Source organism: Vanessa atalanta, chromosome 12 (assembly GCF_905147765.1).
Source record: "Vanessa atalanta chromosome 12, ilVanAtal1.2, whole genome shotgun sequence".
Classification (NCBI taxonomy): Eukaryota; Metazoa; Arthropoda; class Insecta; order Lepidoptera; family Nymphalidae; genus Vanessa; species Vanessa atalanta.
In genome coordinates, this window is record NC_061882.1 from 1,611,735 (window position 1) to 1,634,785 (window position 23,051).

Consider the following 23,051-nt stretch of genomic DNA (forward strand, 5'->3'; position numbering starts at 1 on the left):
AAGATTTATAACGTTGCTCGCATAGATTTGTGGGGAATGTTATTTGCACATGTACGCGTATTCAGATAGACACGTGCATACACGTATATGCATTTGAACGAATTAAAATATATTATATATTATATTATGTAAATTAATGTTGTCTTCGATAAGTAGTAGAGAGCTATAAAATAAATACTGATCTACAATTGTAAATAACATTTTCCTATCAACTTGTTTTTTATAAAGTTTGGAAGTTGGGCAAATGGGCAAAATGTAAAAAAAAATATTAATGATTCCTTAAATACACACACACTACATGCACACTAATCGGACCTGCAAAAAACCCTACCTCTAAGTGAGTTTACATAACAAAACAAAAACTATATTTTAATTATACCGGAATTATTTGAAAAATTAATAAAAATAGTCCGCAAACTCATTATATATAAATTGCATTTGAATCCCTTGCGATCCACATTGTAATTTGTTTACAAATGTAAACATTAAATATGAAGCTCAATTTTTTTTATATATAAAGTAGGTACATCCGTCCGGAATACAAGAAGACAAGCTGCTACCCGCGGCTTTACTCTCGTGGAAATTGAATCTATTTACAGATTAACATAAAATATTACGTTCATTTAAGACCTCTTTGCATAAACCAAAAATAAAGTATCATGTAACTTAAAAAATGACGGACTTTCAAACAAACTTTCAACCTCAATTTCACCCCCTTAGGGGTAGAATTTCCGAAATTTCTTCCTTAGTAGGTGTTTACTCAACAAAACAATCCTACTCATCAAATTTCATAGTCCCAAATTTAATAGTTTACGCTCGGCGATAACGAATCAGTCAGTCAGGACATGCTATTTCATATATAAAGATTACACGTCATAATGTTGACCAAATAAATATATTGTTATTCTCACTAGTATCATCCACTTCTTCAATAAATAGTCATTATAAGTAGTTTTTACCCCTAAAGTATAATTGGTATTGATTACTTACCTGAGGATCATTTTTCAGTCGTACTTCATAATCTTTGCTTGCGTTTACAGATCTCTTACTCAGATGTGGATGTGAGAATAAGTAGAAATGTTTCAGGTTCCCGATCTGTAACAAAAATATGCGAATTTAGAACAAACTCATTTATTCATAGATGCTTGGTCTGTGAATGTGAGCCGAGATGGTCCAGTGGTTAGAACGCATGCATCTTAACCAATGATTTCGGTTTCAAGCCCAGGCAAGCACCACTGAATTTTCATGTGCTTAATTTGTGTTTATAATTCATTTCGTGCTTGGTGATGAAGGAATGCATGTGAATAATTTCAACCAAATTCTGCCACATGTGTAGTCCACCAACCGGAATTGGAGCACCATGTTGGAATATGCTCCAAGCCTTCTCCTCAATGGGAGGCCTTAGCCCAGCAGTGGCAAATTTACAGGCTGTTAATGTATGTAATGTAAAATGGTCTGTGAGGATAAAAAAATCATAATTACACAACGGAAGAGAGATTTTATAAAATATAAACCACATCTGGAAACCCTAATTGTATTAATTATTCCCGAAAAAACCAGATGGCCATAGTAGAGAATTTTATTGTGTATAATTACCACATTAAAACGGACATAATAACCTAGCGATTTATCTTGGTTTAGACATTTTAATTCAAGCTGTAGTAAACAGAAGTCGTTTTGGCACGGTACAGAACATTTTTGGCAAAGCGCATACATACGGAATGAAAAACCGTTGCAAGCTTCGCGAAATTGTCTTAATGGCGAATCGCAATCAAGTAGCAATTGCTACTATTATTATTTATTCTATTTATCAAATATTGGAAAGAAATTATTCATGTCGGCTTTCACCACCGATGAGAAAATATGTCAAAAATTTCCAAGTAAATACTTTCGATAGTACTTGTAACGAGATGGAGATAGACGGATTATTTTTTCTTAATTACTTGATTTTATTAATAAAATCTTTGCCACCACAACCGGTACGGTTGTGGTGGCTCCAGACCTATCGTGATATAATACATACAATATAGTCTAGTAAACTGTATTAATTATTATTAAACGGATACTTAATGTGGGGAATGTTTGCCATAATTATGGGAGGACTTTTGCATCTAAATGAGTATCATGTAAAAGATCTTTCTTTCCGTTAGAGAATAATGAACTGCATGAGAAAGAGTTAGCTAACTTTTGCGTTTTACTTCCTGATGACTTTGTGCAAGCCCGAGTGCGTAGGTACAACCAAGTCATCAGATATTCTTCCGGCAATCAGCAAAACTTAGTATAGTTGTGTTCCGGTTTGATGGGTAAGTGGTCTATGTATTTTTTGTTTTCGCTAGACGGACTCTTAGACTCACATTCCCGCTACCTGAATTGAGGGGTATGTGTATCAACAACTATAATACCCATTAAAAAACCAGAGGTACCCACTCTGTCTTTTCGTGTGGCAGTGCCAGTGTAACTACAGGCAAAAGGGAAATTGCTTAAGGCTTAAATTTTAGCAGATTTAGCTTTTTTTAGATATAATTCATTATATCAATGGAATCAGAGTGATAGTTTTAGGTTTGGACGCTTTCTCAGCAAACGCTTTTACGACAACATAGCAGATACACGATAATCTTTGTAAGAGAGATTTGTATATTTCCTAATAGCGAATATTATTAATGAATACAAGATATAATTGATTTGTTTATGATTAAAATTAATTCACGTAGTAATAAGTCTGATCATCATGAATAAAACACTTTTTCATCTAAATCACTCCAGCATTATACTTAGCAGTTCCTCGTACTATTCCTAGACGTCTTATTAAAAAATCCTTCTGCACTATATATTCCAAAACAAATTTAAGTAAATATGCACCTCTTAACAGCCTCGTGAATGCTTTAAATGTCTTGTCATCTTTCATAAACAGCGATATTGACATCTTTCATAATAACAAAACTAATTTTGTTGAATATGCCATAGATACCATAGTTCGATCTCTTAACTTATATTATTTTTAATTTCCTAATTGGCCTTTGTGTGATATTTTATCTTTGTAATGTCTTAATTTCAATTATTATTCGATTTAGTTATGATTTTTGAATGTCAATGTTGTTTACAGTTTTAATTAAACTAGCTCATTCACCTTTCCAACTTTAAAGACGAATTTCACTTTGAATGTTACCTGTATCAGTTGTTAATTTTAAGTTTTTAGTGATAAGTTAATTGTGTAACTATTTCAATAAATAAATAAATTTGAACCAAAAGATTTAATGACATTGAGAAGTTTCAACATAATGTTGTCTTAGATTTTTGCGATTATTACACATTGAAATAAAACTAGTTTTTAACGGATTTAATCGCGTATATTAATTATTTTAACATCCCGACGTTTCGAGCACTTTGCAGTGTTCGTGGTCACGGGCAGACTCAAACGTCGGGATGTTAAAATAATTAATATACGCGATTAAATCCGTTAAAAACTAGTTTTATTTCAGTTTCAACATAATTTATGAGCAAAGAATGTTGGTGAGTGCAGGTGCATTAAAACAATACAGTCATAAAAATCCCTGCCTTTTATAATAATATATAAAGCGCTGTATATTTACTCGTGATTTATTTATGTATATTTACAAAATTTAAATTTTATCTTGAAGTAAAATTTTCATTTAACCCGTGTCAAGTTGGGACGGGTACCTAATAAATTTATATTAAACTAGATTCGTCCAAGGAAAGTTAATTCTATAAGAGGGACTAATTAAGAAAATACTTCTTCCACGATTATTTCTCTAAAAATACTTTTTAAGTGAATCGATGATTTAACATTTTTTTGTACAGATTTACGCTTTTTTTACTGTTAAATTTGTATCTCCAGAGACATTTTCTCCTTGCCTTTGTATCTGATATTTAATTTGTATTTATTTTTGTCTGTATATTTTTATTATCAGGTAGCTCGATTAAGTTTGAGGATTATTTTTTTATCGATATATGTCGTTATAAATAATGTATATAAAGGAACACAAAGAAATCATAGAGGCGAGACGGACATTCGTAATGACGTGTCCTTCAAGGGGTGTTACTTGTAAGAATGACCCTTCATTATCATATAAATGTTAGAAGCATTGTAGTTGTAATATTACTTATTAATTATATTTTATTATTTTTTTATAAATTATATATTTTCACATACGTAGTTTTTAATTTTGTTTTATTATCTTTTAACATTTTCAGTGTTTCTTTTGCATGTTGTGATTTCCTATAAATATGGAAATTAAACTTATTCTGTTTCTGTATAAAAAATATATTAAGGTACTGAGTAGATAAGGTTGAGGTCTAAAATATTCATATCGTAATTTTTTATTTTAAATTTATAGGTGAAATTAAAATAATTGTCAATATAAAACACATGAACTCCTTAAATGGCCAATGCAACACCAATGCAACACCAAAACAAACCTTGGAGACTAAAATATCATATCCCTTGTGAATAATTAAATTAGCTCACTCACCTTTCACACCGATACTAAGTTCTATCTGTTTGTCGTAAGAACATATAATACCTACACAAATGGGCACAAAGCCACTAAAGTAAAGTTTAAACAGTTTACGTTTAAAGTCCATAGTCATTCAGTCACTCAGGATAATGCCCATAGATTCAGAACAACGGAGTTTCTTTGGAATGCAATGTTTTCAAAGTACACCAATATTGGTAACAAATATTTTTACAATCTCGTTAAAGTCACCTCAGAACTGAGCAATTTATATTCGTTTAGATGTTTTAATTCAAGCTGTGTGTAGTAAACAGCCGTTTTGGCACGCTACGGAACATTTTTGGCAACGTATACAGAATGAACAAACGTTGCAAGTTTCGCAAATTGTCTAAATTGCGAATTGCAATCAAGGGGCAATTGCGAATGGTCACTGTCCTAAAAAAATTAAATTACTTATTTAATATTAAAATAATGACAGTCTAACGAATAGGTCTGATAGTAGCAATATCATTTAGAAATCGATGCTAAGAATTCCCGTTTTGAAGTAATTACTGACATTAATTAGTGGTCGTCTTTCGTAAACCTCGTGTATGTATGGAAATTAGGGAATGAAGTTCATTTAATGATACGCATAAACTTGTGCGGTGTAAAATTCTCCGCGTCTTTAATTGTCTAGATTAGTTCTAGATTGTCTCCTGACAATCTAGAACAATCTAGAACTATGTAGGGGCGGATTCAAACATAAGCATAACATTTTACTAACTCGAATACTAACAACAAATTGAGTACGCGTCGATAAAACACTTACGGTCAAAGCAATCACGATTTATATCGTTGCATATATTTTAACATATTCCATGAAACAAAAGAAAATAACAAATTAATTATCGACAAGAGCGCTTATAAAACTTTGAACACACTGTGTATATTTTTAAAGAATGTACACACTTAACTAGATTAAAAACATAAAATAGATAGAAAGTTTTCCTCACAATCGATGTTAGGAAAGATAAAAAGAAAAAGATTATAACAAGGGACGGTTATTAAATATTTACACTCGGGTCTAAGTGGACGCTTTGGATTGTTACGAGAGGATTACAGTTTTTTTTTCGTCGATTTGTTCAACGGATTAATGTTTTCCTTGGAAAGAACAGAAACAATTGATTTATACGTTTGCGTTGACAAAAGATGCGGTACTTTGGCGATGTTCGTTCAAAGTTTCAGCATTTCTTTTAATAATGGATCACAGATGGCGATTTTTATTTCTTTTGTATAAATAGTATGCTGATATCAACACACGTCAAACTACAAGACATGTAATATGTATAAAGCCTTCGTTTTATACTTTATATGGGCACTGTTTTTTATTTACTTTTTTATGTTATAGGTATCAAACGAGCAGGACGCTCACCTGATGGAGAGTGGTTACTACCGCCCATGGACATCTGCAACACATCGGGGCTTGCAATGCAGGAACACGCCTTTAATAAATATGTAAGACATCCTAAAGGCGTGCGTTTCTTGAAGGTTTCCAAGTTGTATCGGTTCGGAAAAGCCGCCGGCGAAAGCTAGTACTATGATTTCTTATTTTTACGAGATATTATTCTTTTCGAACCACTTAGAAAAATAAATATGGTTCCATACATTATTGACAATGAGCAAACATAACACTTGGAAACGAGTTTGAAGTGTCATATCTTACACGGTCAAATAAGTATAGACTGATTTTGAAAAAAAAAAATACGTAAAAAGCCATTACAGAAATGACGTAAAATAAATAAAAATATAGAATTAATATGTCTAAAAACATTAACATATTTAACATTGAACGGATGAACCGGAACGCACATTTTTGGTTGCGACAAAGCGACAACCGAGTTCTGTGTCAGAATTTTCCTAGAAATTCGTAACTGCGCACAGCTATTAATATATATCCTAACAAAATATACACAAAAATTTCATATCAAATCATTTAATGGACATCGCATTCTTTAATCTTTAACTTTGTCCATTCATTGAAAGACCTAAAATGGTTATTTCTATTCGGAATTAGTCAAATGTATAGCGTTGGTAATAGCACGTAATTATCGTGTCATAGATCCTACAATTATTTTAGTCGGTTTTACAGAAAATTGGGACTTATTAGTATCTTTTATACCATTTGATTGTACATTTAAGTTAGGCAATATATGATGAGCCGTCTAGCGTCCTAGAGCAAATGGGCCGCCTGATGGTATGTGGTCACCACCGCCCATAAACATTGGTGTGATGTAAGGAATAATAATCACCACCTTTAATAATATATACCACCAACATTGGGAGCTAATATGTTATGTCCGTAGTACCTGGCTCACTCACCCTTCAGCTTCAATACAATGTTTGGCGGTAGAATATCGACCGTAAAAGATAAGTATCGGAAGTATTATATGTAAAAAAATCATAAAAGATAAATAAATAATTTCTGAAATAATAATTAAAAAATGTAGTGTGGAAACAAAAGAGAATAATTGAAGTTCGCTTCAACGCTCTGGCTTAATTGGACGCGTATTTCTCTACACTTGTTTTAAGGCAAGATGAAAACGGTTTAAAACGGGAAATGTAATTGGCGAACCCAAAATCAAATAAGAATTATTTGAGGTTAATCCCCAAGCAATATATAAAAAAAACATATTTATCATTAAACTATCAATCGTGAGAAATATCATTCGTAAATAACTAGTAATTAAAATTATTTGAATTGTAATTAAATTGAACAACCCTATAAAAAAAAAACTACCACTAAAGTTGACTTGTAGAGATACCTAAAGCGATAAAACGGTCTTTGCACGCTTTCAACCTGCTGTACATCCTGTGCTGATATCGCATGTCTTTGTGAGCAATAACATTTATTTAGAATACAAATTTTAAGCGCGTCGATCACTCACACGACCTTATTAATATTGCTGATTATCCAACATGACTGGTAAAGATAAGGCACAAGACCAATTTAACTTGCTTTCCAAGACACTGGGTTTAAACAATACCAACTGCCAGACAATCGCAATATTGGAACAAAAAAACCCAACTTTTTAATAGTGGAATCCCGGGATCCCGGGATTCAGTACCAAGGCATCTGCAGCCTTATATTAGTAACAAGCCAAACGAGGCAGTCAATAAAAATAATAACAATATCAATCTGAAATCGGCTTGTGTACGTTGTTACAAATATATTATAAGTCGGCTCGACCTTTGAGGGTTATTAAGGTCAGATGGCAATCGGTTCGTGTAATAACTGTCACTTAGTATAAACCATGAAGGAAGTTAGCGTTGTAATTTAAAATACTTTCGTTATTAACGTCACAAATATTAGTTAAAATATATTACTTCTAATTGCGTATTAAGTTGAAACGTATGAAATCAAAATGTACACGCTACGTGCTTAAAGGTATTTTACGAATCGTTGTTCCAGATTGAACATGTTTTGATTTTAGATTTAAAACCGTATTTATATTGATAACTGAGTTTTAAATTGATTATACTAAATATCCATACAACAAATCTTCTGTACATTCTCATTGAGCGAACGAGACTTTATTCGGAATAAAAAAACTCTGACTCTACGCAGAACACGATCATAACTCTCAAAAGGTGATATGTGACATTGGTAATAACGATTATGAAATTTAAAGCATATAGAGTTCAAAATAGCCTACCACCTTAAGTCGCTTATTAATATTTCACGATTACGACGATATTCAAAGCGAGTTCTACAGATAGTACTGCTGTATTTAAGCTTGACACTATTGGTTGATGTGTCAAAAATAAAGGGAGCTCAGGCAATAAAACAAAAGATAGACGCTTGGAACATCATGGTATTTATTATCAATAAAAGTCTCAGCACTTTTGATGTATTAACCAAAAAAAGCGTCGTTTCGCTTCACTCGAACTTTGTATTCGCTTTAATTGCTTCACAATAATGCTACTCCCGCTATACCAAGCTTTCGTTTTATAATCTGAGCGAAGAAGTATAAAGAGTAGAAGAATAGTTACTTCAATCAGGTATTCATTTTTTTATCGAACACATTAAATATGAATCGAATATAAACATGCAACACATCATTAGCGTCAATAAAATACACTCCATTAATTCAAAATTGTCTTACGACCTTGTTTACTCGTGGTCGATAATTTTCGTGTTATGTGACTCACTAGTGATTTCTGAAGGGCTATTAAAATAGTTGATAAATTGGAAATAACGTCAACATTGCAGAAAAAATTATAAAGTTTTAGAATCGTTGCTTTAAAATTATCATTTAATTGTCATTAAAAAAAGTCTTATAATGGAGTTATAAAGAAATGTCTATACATTCCTGCTCCAAAGATATCGGATTAAAACTTTCTCTATCCCGTGTGTCACTTATTGTTTAACTATTATATCAGATATTTGGATAGGAAACCCGTTTAAACTAAGAAACACAGACGTTGACAGATAACTTATAAAACGAAACAAATATGTGTGCGTTTCGGGTGACAGAGAGAAGTGATAACTTAAACTGGGTTACAATGAGAGCCTGCCTATCGCTGCCGTATGCGTAAGAGAGAGGGAAGTCAGACAGACTGGCAACGTAACGCGTTACGTAACGAAGCGGTTTACCCTCCCATAAGAAGTTATCACTACAAAAATAAAGTAATAAAGCAATGTCTCATTATAAGGAATTAGTAAGGTTCCAAAATACCCCTCCAATTAAGCTGAAAGCTTGGATTGGGGACGACAATCTGACTTTTTACATCGCTAAGCGACTCGTAAACCTATTGACGCTTCATACATTAAATCCTTACTAATATTATAAATGCGAAAATGAGTTTGTTTATTTAATTCATGTGTTAGCTACTAAACCAATTTTGCAAGCACATTGTCAGGGGCACAAAAAGAGATAAATGGTACCCTTAAACGTAGTTGAAGTCAAAATGAGTACTAAATAAAATACATTTAGCAAGTAACTTTTTTATTGGCGATTATTGATTATTTATTGATATGATTGGTCACTCTTAGAATTATAAGTTCCGATTGATAAAATTCGATTGGTCGATTTTAGGATTGACATTTCAGAATGCATTCAACGAAATCCATGTACATAACTTTGCTGCAATTTCATTGGCTGAAAAATAATAGTAATTTCATACGTTCCCGACAATTGGTTATATTAAGCAAAATGTTGTTTCACTAAGTACCTATTGTTACGTCGTCATGGCCAAGTTTCAGAGAAAATTTACCATAATTGTAATGTACTGGGCTTTTTCGTGACTCACTAATATTAGGCCTGTGGAAATTTCTAAAAGTGGCCTCAGTTTTATGTAATTGAAGTTCGTGATTGACGATTTACTTTCACGGTGATGACCTTACGATACTACAATCTAATAAATATATTTAGCGCTATTTTTAATTATTAAACACTCGATAAGGAATTCGCGTGATATGAATAATACTTGCTAAATCTATAAAATTAAAAAACAAAAACATATATTAACATAAGAATTATTTCCAGTCAATATGTTGGTCGTGTTCACGTGTCTTGAGAAACAATCAAATTATTTTGCTTTAAAAAAATAATATACAAGACAAAACAGACATTACAACACAGTAACATTAAAGGTAGGTAACGATTATTAATAAGAAAATACGATTATAAAAATAACTTATAAATTAAATTATTAAAAGTTCAGTATAGGCCGCTCCGATAAGAAGATCATACTTAGCATAAGCTAACATAATACGGATTGAATTAACGCGATCTATTGAAACAATAACGTATTAGTCGCTTAGAACGAGTATAAATGTGCGAGCAGCTTTACAAATCGGCCTCACTAGTTCCGACTCGAAGACGCTTATTTATAACTATAAACAAAAAATATACTGTAAGACAAATCGCACCATTAAAGTAAAACCGTCACTTAACCAAATTATAAAATTTTCGAGGAGAGCCAATGTTAGAAAAAAGTCACTGCTTTTTTTCTCAATTTTGTCTGATTACAGGGTTCTTATAATACGTTTAATACGTATAAGACGTATACGTTCGTATAAGACGTTTAATGAGATTCTGTGATAGATTTCTTTTTACATTATGGCATGTGATTTAAAAAAGTTAAGTTTTTGTACATTTGTATGTATTTTAAACAGATGGCATTGATAACTGAATTTATGAAAATTTTCGTTTAGTAACAAGTTTACTTTAAAGGTGCGAAATGTCTAATAATCAATATGAAAATACATAAACAATCAACCCTCTTATAACCGCCTACATAAAGATGCTTTGTGATAAAAATACTTAAGTTACATAAACTTACGTCCCAAAGTTCAGATTTCTAAGGTAGTTCTGACAAACAATTTTATAAGTCTAATTAGTAAAAAGTCGCTGTCAAAAGAGAAAAAACACTAATTGATTGTAAAGAAAGAGAAACCTACCAGCGGTTCGGAAAGGAACACCTCAGACCTGAGCTAGAACCTAAGAACTCAAACCTCATAACAAGACAAATATATAAATGCACATACATTAATATATGTTTTTGTTATGATAATATTACAAAGATTCTTAGCATTTTTTATTTGTTATTTTTACTGTTCATTAGGCAACCTATCCTGCTCCTTTTCCTCATCACATCTCAACCCATATATGTACGAGCGGATTAAGGGATCCGTTAAGCGCATCTATCAATCAAGTACGCGTAATCGTAAGCGTGTCAGCCACCCATATGGGCCAGAGCGAATTGTGATAAATAATAATTAAACTGTGATTAAAATTAAACCACTCGGTATATAATACGCTTGTTATTCAAATCTGTCGCTGTGTGAACGAAATACGAACTAACATATCGATTTGGCGGTTGGACTTTGTGCCACTCGCTCTTCATATGTTCTGTCGCTAATCAAATATATTTTGTTGTGTTCCAGTATGAAGGTGTGTGAGCCAGTGTAACTACAGGCACAAGAGACGTGACATCTCAGTTACCAAGGTTGAGGTTTTGTGATACGGTGCTAAAAGATAACATCTAGTCCGACTTCGTAAAGTTAAAAGATCCTTTCTGGGGCACGGTCTTCGTTTCTATAATATAGTTCCACAGCTATTTTTAACTTTTACACATTAATAAATGAGGCATATTACTCAATACGGGATTATATTAAAGATAAAACGGTACTTAGTATTTATTGATTTCTAGGCAAATGCAATATAAATTTAATACCACTCTATTGACACACTCTGTAATTAAAATGGAAAAGAGAGTAACTACTGAGTTTCTTGCCGGTTCTTCTCGGTAGAATCTACTTTCCGAATCGGTGGTAGCTTGAAACTGAAAATTAATTCAAAACTAACTTGCCGATTCAAAAATGCTTTTATGAGCCTATTTGAATAAAGAATATTTTAATTTCGATTTTGTGTATGAGCATTTGTGACTTACCATCAGTTAGTCAGCTCTTATCTACGCTATTAAAAAAACATTTCAAATGATATTATTAGTAGGTTGTCGTAGACAAACAATGCCACAGCTGCAGCGGTTCTCATACAGCTAATACGATAAGAAAAATCGATATAATTAATAAATAAGGAGTAGAAAATTATTCTGACACAAAGTATATATAAACGTGCAATAAACACTAATTTCGTATTATAACTTTCGATTCCTTTATCGAGGAAAATTGTTGTTGTTGTTTAATGGTAAAGTAATTGATAAATAAATTATCTATCTTTTATAAAAGCTTAGTAATAATAAATGAACCGTATTATTGGTAAACAGGAATATATACATGATGAAAAAGCTTTCAGTTCTCGGTAGTTGATTTCCATACAGGAAGTATAAATTTCATTCCCGTAAGTGTACTTTATATAAAATTAAGATTATTTATTCTTAGTAAAGAAGTAAATTAAGTGTACTTTATATCAGGTTAAGGGTACTGATATTCTTATTAAAATACTAAAAGTAAACGTCCCTCAGCTGTTCTACGGACTCCCTTTGAGAAGAAGGTTTAGAGTTGAATCCACTTCGCTACACTAATGTAGGTTGGCGGATAAACATGTGGCAGAATATTATTTAAATTAGACACGTGCAGATTTACTCACGGTGTTTTTTTTCACCACCAAGCTCGAGACGAATTATAAACATAAATTAATCACATAGAAATTCAGTGGTATGCAGTGGTGATAGTATCATCGGCCAAGAAGCACGCGTTCCGACCTCTGAGCCATTTCTGTGGCAATTTGAAAGTGGTACTACTTTGAAATTTAAAACAATTAATTTAATCCTATAATCTGAGAATTATAAATTGATTATGAGCCTATAAAACAATTTAGTTCATTAAAGAAAAAACACATTAAACTTAAATTCAGAAACGTTTATAAAGTTTTACATAGACAATTCGAACTCAAATTCATCCTTGAAATCTTACTCTCGTCCCGCTCAAAGAAGTTTTACATCAAAGAGCTACTGAATCGATTAAAAACTTATTTAGGTATTCATGATATGAAATGGATGAAATTGGCTTTAACTATGTCCCTGTTAACTGTACATACGAAGTTAACTAGAGTAAGAGTAGCTTGTAAAAAATTAATTTCATTAAAACTGATTGAACATAAATAAAATTATTTATTAATTCAAGAACAAAAAAATAAAATAAATATTTAAAAGGAAATTGGAAAAACTTCAGATAATAATTACTTTAAATAAGAAATAAACATAAAAAAATATAATGGAATTTGTATTTTTTTGCTGTCGTTACTAAGACACGCACACTCAGACATCTTACAAACACAAGCGTTATTCACTCATATTAATGCACGCCGATAATATGAGCGGTGGTGGATACGCCTTTATGAGTCAAGAGATCTATAATACTTTTTTTATAACTTGTGCAATTCATTGCATAATAAAAACAATATGTGAATTCAAAAAAAGTCGTCATCGTTTCCTTCCCGTATCCCATTCGGGGTCGCAAAAGCTTTAGGTACCAGATTTTTATGGCCAGCCGTTTGATTGATACTTAAACTTCTTATATGCTTTAAACCAACTTATTAAACAAAATGTACATTTTCAGCTTTTACAAAGAATCAAGTTATGTAATATGATAAAATAAATGTAAAGACCAGTTCGGAATCTAGAATCTGCTGAGAAAAACCGTCAAGAAACTCAATCGTTAATTTTACCCGTAATTTTAATTTCTAGGTTGATAGTCATCTCTATTGAGGCGCCTTAGTTGCATCATAATTACCCCCAGGTTCAGTTATTATAATTTAAACAAACTAACACTGGAAAATTTCATTACACAATCGTTAAAATATCACACTTAACTAAACTTTAAGCGTCTACAAAGGTTTTTCTCTTTAGTCTGTACTTCAAAATAGACTAAACGAACGCTTACCGAAAAACGTAGATTTGCAAAACTTACGGCATTCCTCGCCATCTGTCGACCACGGCCCTAACTACACTTCGATGTGAAAAATTCAAATTGTACCATCGCAGAAAAACAATATTTTCCTCACTTTGCATTATTCAAACATTTACCAAAATGAGCGCCATATGTAATAAATTGATGAAATTAAATATGACGTATCCATTCCAATTTGATTTGTGGAAACATATTATTATACAATAAGTATTCGTACCGATTTTATGTGCGTTCAATTAAAGTAGGGTCATAGAATAATTCTCTAATATAAATTAATATACTACTATATCTTAATTTTGTATCTGATGATCAGAAAATCATCGTTCTCCTAGAGATATTTTTCATGTGTTGAACACGCTCTAAAAGATTCAGATTTTGTTAGAAGGAACTAATGGAATTACTTCCATAAGCACTATACAATAATATGTGTAGATCTAAATTTCAAGCAGAGTTAAATTTATTCCAAACAGATTTATACAAAGATAAGCAAATTGATTCATTGATCTTACTTACACTGCACACTAGAACTTGTCTGAGTGAGTGTACACCCTGTATATCCCCAGGTACCGTAGCGTCTGTAAACAATCCTAACTAATCGATAGTACTTTGCTCTGGATCATCTAAACATTTCTACATGGACTTACGTAAACACGAGGATCAAATAAACGTAATATATGAAGTGAAAATACTTATTTAAAAGCTGAACCAATCACTGAAACCTTTGTAGAATAAGGTGTAAATAAAATAGATATCTGTGCGCGTGTGTGTGTGTGTGTATGTGTGTGTGTGTGTATTTAAGAGCTGAACTAAACATTGAAACCTTTATGGAATAAGGTGTAAATAACATAGATATTTGTGTGTTTTAATATAATATTTACATTTATTAATTTGACTGGAAATATCTGCTGCTTTACGTTCAGCCGCGTATGGCCGCGTGGAAAGATTGTCTTTTGAGTCACATCTTCTTATCCAAGGAGTTCAAGTAGGCTTTCTATTAAAGATTTTTTTAACTGGCAATTCCTCTTATTGAGCTCTGGAATTAGTTGAGACTATCGTCTCTAAAAAAGATTGGCAAACTAAGAACGGGTCCTAGTGTGCTACCCAAATATCCATTTAACTCTCTCATGATTTCAATAGTATATATTTTTCATTTCTTTTTTCATACTGTACTTTAATTTATGGAATTACCAATAAATACATCAGCAGTAGAGTCGTCTAGTATTAGTAATACGTACATTTTTTGTCACAATATCATCATTGTCACAATATGAATAAGAAATGTTCCCAATCCTAGTCTATACTTTTTTTTTTATGGCATTGGTTGGCGGACGAGCATATGGGCCACCTGATGGTAAGTGGTCACCACCGCCCATAGAAAAAAGGCGCTGTAAGAAATATTAACCATTCCTTACATCACTTATGCGCCACCAACCTTGGGAACTAAGATGTTATGTCCCCTGTGCCTGTGATTACACTGGCTCACTCACCCTTCTAACCGGAACACAACAATACAGTTTACTGTTATTTGGCGGTAGAATATCTGATGAGTACAGATGATTTATTTATATTACAATTGATAACATTAAAATAAAATAAAAGTCTACCATTACAAACAATTGTGTTACAGCCTATCTAGTACCCGGTGAACAAAAAAATATAGACATTTGTGTTTGAACCGAAAATCAAGAAGGAACTGTTACATAGTAACTTTTTTTTTTTCAGACGTCATATTCTTGGTCATTATTTTCCGCAAAAAGAACACGTCATACACGTACATCAATGATATTCAAGGTCATATAACATTATGTGAAATTAGCCAAAGTACTGCATTGCGCTCATAGTTAAAAATGACACTAAATGAGAGCAGAATAATGTTATGAACTACTGGAAAGGTACGACTGGATGTACGAGTATATAATAATAATAATACATTAGCAGCCTGTAAATTTCCCACTGTTGGGCTAAGGCCTCCTCTCCCTTTGAGGAGAAGGTTTGGAGCATATTCCACCACGCTGCTCCAATGCGGGTTGGTGAAATACACATGTGACAGAATTTCGTTGAAATTAGACACATGCAGGTTTCCTCACGATGTTTTGCTTCACCGCCGAGCATGAGATGAATTATAAACACAAATTAAGCACATGAAAATTCAGTGGTGCCTGCCTGGGTTTGAACCCGAAATCATCGGTTAAGATGCAATAATAATAATAATAACCATTTTTTTTCAGACAACAAAAATCTATACAGATGAGTTATAGCAAAAAAATTCATATTTTTAATATATCATTGTTAGTAACAATTTATACTTAAAACTATATGAATGTACAACGTCTTGTACTGAAAAGAATTTTAACTACTTTAAGGTATGTTCTAATTTTATTGACGGGTATGCATTTTAATTAAATAAACTAAATTTTAAATGAATCAAGCTATGTAGAGCCGTTTATATTTTGTATCTATCTTTTATATATATCTTTATATAGATATCTTTACTAATATTATAAATAGTATATAGAAATGCTTGTAATGGATAAACAATTAAAATAATCGCTATAAAATAAATATATCAACTTAATATTTTCTTGCTAAGAAGTTGCACCCGTGCGAAGCCGTGGCGGGTTGCTAGTAACGGATATTTTTATCAAGATTAAAAGAGACACTGAGGAATAAACGAAGAATAAGGTTGTCGAAATTTGGCGAGAGGTGCAAAAAATCCGAAAAAAACATTTGCAAATTTACGAAATATTCAATGGTAGTATTTGAAATACTTTTAAAGTAGGTGCAGTGGTAGAGCCATTTTTATGAATGTACCCTAACGAGGAAGGAGAAAAGGAAACTTTCTAATCAAAGCAGTGTGGGTTGAAAGACGAAGGATTTTTTCTGAAACAAATTGAAACTTACCTCATAACGCAAGAGTTTTTCACTTGTGGGTTTTATATTAAAATATTTGCGGGATATTTTTTCATTAGTCAAATAAAGAGTGAAATAAGAACGAAAATGTTTTTTCTTTTTTTATGTAATTTCATGAATATACATGTCACTCGTATTTTTAAATGAATAGAGAACGAAGCATACTTTAAGAAGCAATACGACAGAAAAATGTAGACTGAACTTAAATATTCTACCGCGAAGTCATAGTTAGAACTGAATTACTGTGTTGCCTTGAACTGAGTGAGGCAGTATAATAAAAGGTACAAAAGTTGTATATATATATTTTTTTATATAGATAGACACACGCGCAAATGGGTTCCCTGATAGTAAGTGGTAAGAGAATGGCACTGTAAGAAATGATAATAATTCCTTACATCACCAATGCCAAACCAAACCAAGATGTGAGAAAGAAAAAAAGTCGTTAGTTATTATGATAGCTACGCTTAATTTGAAATATTATATTATTATATTGGCATAGCTCATCACCGATTTGGAAGCTGAACAGTACACCTATTTAGAACACAATTGCTGTTCTTGTTCTTCAAATCTCTATTATTTTTCCTTCTCCTTATTGTTCTGAGTTTTTAGATTAAATATTGCTTTTTTTTCTCAGATTTGTTTATACTTTTTCTTCAATTCTGTGTCCTAAATAAACTTTTCTTCCTTTCTAAAATATCATGACCCTTGTAGCTGTAGTTGCACTGGCTAAATCACACTTTAAAGCGGAATACAATAATACTAAATATTGCAATTGGCGGTAGAATGTCTGATGAGTGGGGACTGCCAACACAGAAGAGCTCACACAAAACCCTACCACCGAGTAAATATTTTCCTTTTAAATTCTATAATTGGCTATACATTTTACAGTCTACAAGCGACCACTTATAGTGTTCTATAAGTGAAATAAAACTAGTTTTTAACGGATTTAATCGCGTATATTAATTATTTTAACATCCCGACGTTTCGAGCACTTTGCAGTGTTCGTGGTCACGGGCAGACAATTAATATACGCGATTAAATCCGTTAAAAACTAGTTTTATTTCAATGTGTAATAATCGCGAAAATCTAAGACAACATTATGTTCTATAAGTTTTCACTTATAGTGATATGATATTAACTCTTTTATATTTATTTTGAACTGTTGTTAACTCTAAATTTCTTTTCTAAATTGGACCAAAACTTGTGATTTCTTGTTACAGAAATGATGAATGCGATGCGTTTTTTTTTTGTTCTTGTCAACGAAATTGTGGTCTGCGAAAATATATAATTCCTCAACAAAAACCCCATTTCGGTAATCCACCTGCAACCACAAACCTCTGCATTGCGCAGACACTGATGATAAATTAAAATGGGAAAATATGAAATGCATTTCCAAAGCACTCTGATTTGACGAAGAAGGAGGGAACAGAACTCACATAATAGACTAAGAAACAAAGGATTTGAAAAGGTCTTTTGAGCTTAACTTGATTTATACGAAAATATATCTGGCTGTTTTAATAATAGTTCTTTAGAGCTTTAACTTTAAAATCCTATAAACTGTCGAATTGGATCAGGATGTTATCAATCCGTATACCTGTATATATTATTTTTTTCATTTATCTTTCTCTCTCTCTCTCTCTAATGCAAAAAAATATTTTTATATTTTAAATTTCATATGAAAGGATAAACAAAATAGCGATCGACATGTCTCATAACGGAGGAAGGCCTCTCTTGCGAAATAGAATTTTCTTTTAGTTTATATACATCACGTTGATCTATTGCGTGTTGGTGTAACTGTAGTCGTTAATACGGCACGTGAAGATCTCTTCGGGATTTATCACTCACTATCAAATACGATATGAATTATAAACAATGGAGGGCGTTTTTTTAAGAATTGCACGATCCCTACGCTATCAATATTCCATGCGCATATTCTCACGATACCCCGTTGGCTAGTCACGCTTGAGAATAGTCGTGGCCGAAATTGGTCAAGGGGAAGCTATAATCATGTCAATGTAAAACAAAATCATAAAAATCTGTCATAAAAATATCATTTTTTTATGATTTAGGTAAGTGGACGAGCAAACAGGCCAACTGATGGTAAGTGGTCATCATCACCACCAATAGACATAGCCTCTTACTTGATAGTAGAGCTTTGTACGAGCCCGCCTGGGTAGGTACCACCCACTTAACAGATATTCTACCACCGAACAGCTGTAATAAGTATTGTTGCGTTCCGGTTTGAGGGTTGACTGAGCCAGTGTAATTACAGGCACAAGGAATATAACATCCTAGTTCCCAAGGTTGGTGAGCCATTAGCGATGTAAGGATTGGTTAATATTTTTTACAGCGCCATTGTCGGTGGGCGGTGATGACTACTTATTATAAGTTAACCCATTTGCACTTCCGGCAAACCGTATAATAAAAAAGATAACACCTTTATGACCCGAATATAAGTATCGTATCAGAATCAATTGTAAGGATTAAAATAATATTAAATATGGTTTTATGAACACATTTTTATAACATACTTGTAGTTACGTATAATCTGAGTGGCAACTGATAAGAAAACTGATAAGAATTTAGCGATGATTACGGATTAAAATCCAGTCCAGGACTATGAATTCATTTTATTTTTATTTGTGTTTAAAATCACCTCGTCTTTAGTAGTGAAGGAAATATCGTAAGGAATGTCTGTCGCGTATTTTTCCAGTAATTCGCACTTTGGTAAACAAATAATGAGATACATGAGATTCCATGAGATATAAAATATGTTTATAATAACGCTGGCTTATGCACTAAAAGCAATTTGATAGTAAAATGACGAATGGATTAGTGGTACCTGTTCAGACATAAGATCCTGTCACCAAAATAATTAAAATTCACCAATTTTCCTCTTAAACTACCAAATGCTATAAATATTTTTTATGAAAATACTTTTAAACAATATAGTAAACACAATTAATCACAGTAATTATTTTCTGTTCCTCATTTTTTGTTACTGTGGTATAATTTTATGAAGTAAGTAAAAAGATGAAATGAAATTTTATCTCTTAATGACCTATTATTCTCAAAAGACGTTTATGAGTAAGGAAATGTTAAAAAGTCCAAGTCATCTTTTCATTTCGAGTCGTTAATAATTTTCCTTCCCTTATAAGAGAATCAATTGTTATTATTGGTGTGCGAAAACTTTTTTTTTTCTTAAGCTTAGATTACCATAGAAGCACAATGATCCTAATCTATTCATTTCAGTAAAAAGTTAATAGAGCTGCTTTAATTTAGCGGGTGCGTCACAGGCATTAGGTACCTAATATTTTTTTTCTGATTGGTTGACGTGAAAGATTTCGCATTTCTTATAGTTTAGACGCTGTGATAAAAATATCAAACAAAATTAATTCATTAATTAGTTGCGTCACAATAAATATTTTCAATATTTTAATGTATGTTAACAATAATATATTTTTCAAAGAAACAGTGACAATTCTTGTATAGACACGAGGAGTAAACTTATAAGAACCAGTTTCCGACTTCGCAAAGTCAATAAATCCTTGCCGAGGCACGGTATTCGTTTCTATAATAAGACTCCACGGTTATTTTAGCTTGGTTTATAATTTTAGTCTCATGTCTAAAATACATTGATAAGTAAATTATATATATCAATATATTGAATGTATATCGTATATTGTGTGACATCATGATAAAAAAAAATTCTGACTATATATACTTGAATGAAGATTTTTTCTGCGATATAGGTAGCCGTTCAGGCAAAGGGCACACCTAGTATTAAGTGTTTTTTTTTATTTTTATTTGATAGGTGGCAAACGAGCAGGAGGCCCACTTGATGGAAAGTGACGGCCACCACCCATACATTAACATTACATTAACGGCCTGTAAATTTCCCACTGTTGGGCTATGGCCTCCTCTCCCTTTGAGGAGAAGGTTTGGAACATATCCCACCACGCTACTCCAATGCGGGCTGGTGGAATACACATGTGGAAGAATTTCGTTGAAATTAGCCTGCCATCTCGGCTGTTGATCACCGCCTGCATCTTGCAGGTGCATTGACCATCACCCATAGACATTGGCACCATATGTAATAATAACCACTCCATTAAACACCAAATGCACCACCGATCTTAGTAAGAAGAGAAAATCTATAGCCCAGCGATGGGACCGGCTTTAAATTACAACCACTGTTATCTATAGCATGTACACAATATATATATACTGAATAATTTAATTATAAGTGTGATTTGTGGTACGGCTTCATTTTATTGAAAATGCGTGACTATAGAGATTTAAACTACAATTATATAAGAACGTTGGTATGGTAATCATGCAACCTATTTAAAACTATTTCCTCGTCTTTTTTAAATCTAATTAATATAAATCAGGCTTTTATATCGATACTTTTGCTAATATACTTTTACTATTATAATTTAAAGCCTATAGCACTCAATATGACATTCCACCAGTGATTTTTTTTGAGACTTGGATCGTTATATCCTTATATTGCCTTCTACATGCAAACAAACTTTACCTCTTATAGAAAAAGATAGTCAGGCGTCGATACAACTTCACGTCACCAAAAAGCTTGGGAACTAAGTCGTGATTAGGCTTTGTGCCCGTATTGGTAAGTACCACTGACTCATCAAACATTCTACCGAAAAACAGCAGCACCCTTCAAACCGGAAAACACTAATGGTGATTATTGTTTTCCAGTTTGAAGGGTGAATGAGCCTGATAGTAACCACTTACCATGTGGCCCATATGTTTGTCCACCTACAATAATAAAAAATCTCGAAATGTTATTTTGAAATTAAAAATAGACATCTTCAAGTTAAGCATTTTTTTAGATTAAAGGTTCGTTCGAGATACCTTTGGTTCACGTTTTTATGTAATCCAGAGAGGTGAGACATTGCCTTCGATAGTACGTGAACTTTGTCATGTTCAAATCAAAAGCGACGAAATTGAAATAATTATTATCATGATTTATTTATAAATTAATCAATAAATAAAATTCGCTTTATCGAGACTGATCGTTATTGTAGAAGGTTAAATAAATTGTGGTGTACGTTTTATTTTACCTTGTAAAACCGTTTCGGAACGTCGGCAACGATAAGAAACAACAATAACTCCAGTACTAACATTTTCCATTGTCAAAACATGTATTCATTACATGCAATTAAATTTCACTAGATAAATTTTCGGAAGGAACTATTGAAATAAATGAATGTTTGACAAGATGAAAACCTATTGATTATGGTGGTGATATCGTCCTGGCCGATTTCAGCCATGGCGGTGAATCTCAATGGAGACCAGCCAACTACGTAGCACATATTTAATGCACAAGTGTTTGCGTAAACGCAGATGAACTCCCGATTCTCTCAACCAACCTAGACCTTGGCCTTGGCCTTGGCCTCCAGGTTGGACCTTGGCCCAACCTGGAGCTGCAACCCAGGACTATATGTGCCTTACCAATTGGATTGAAAATAACTAATCATAATAAAGAATTAATAGATAAAATTTCAAGATAACTAGAGATGGTTCATTGACCTTAGCCGCTTAAAACGGATGGTTGTTACGGCGAATATAGGAAGTAACTTTTATATTTTTATAAATACAATATTAATCCTCGTCTTGCTAATTGGGTAAATAAAATCAAGGAAAAATTACGTTAATCTTTTAATTATGGGTTGTGGGTCGATTTTGTAATTACGAAATACTGAAATAAATATAGCCGGAACAAATATAATATTTGTTTGATTTTTTTTTTATATATACAATTTAATTAAAATATAACTTTTTTAAACAGTATATGGTCTTATTATAATGTTGATCTGTGAATTTTCACAAGCCCGTCTTGATACTACCCAGTCATCATATACTCTACCGGCAAACAACAATACCGAGTAATTTTGTGTTCCGGTTTGAAGGGTGAGAGAGCCTATGTCATTGAAGGCACAAGGGACATAACATTTTAGTTGCCAAAGTTGGTGGTGTATTGGCTGGGTAAGAAATAGTTAAAATTACTTACTGCGCCAGTGCCAACTCTAGGGGCAGTGGTAGCATTTCATCATTTGCCCGTCCGCCTATCTACGTTATAAGTATATTATATATACATATATACGTTATATAATATTACAGTTTTGTCTTGGTTTGAAATAAAGTTTTATTATTAATATGATATATATATTTTAATAATATTTTCTTTAGAAGTATTTGCTAATGAATCACTGTTATATATATAATAA

At 32.4% G+C, this 23,051-nt stretch overlaps 1 protein-coding gene across 2 annotated transcripts in view; it reads right to left on the reverse strand.

Moving 5' to 3' along the window:
• Nucleotides 1-23,051, reverse strand: part of LOC125067829 (furin-like protease 2) — a 67,072-nt gene that overhangs the window by 22,101 nt on the left and 21,920 nt on the right. The window contains exons 1-2 of one of the 2 annotated variants that reach the window (XM_047676625.1): nt 20,902-20,966; nt 991-1,095 (exon numbers count right to left, since the gene is read on the reverse strand). Coding sequence is in view for 1 of the 2 variants with exons in the window: in XM_047676624.1 (XP_047532580.1) it covers nt 991-1,095 (105 nt within the window). In the remaining variant the exon portion in view is untranslated. Of the gene's footprint in view, nt 1-990; nt 1,096-20,901; nt 20,967-23,051 lie in introns of those variants that run through there. The other variant, XM_047676624.1, reaches the window with a different exon arrangement.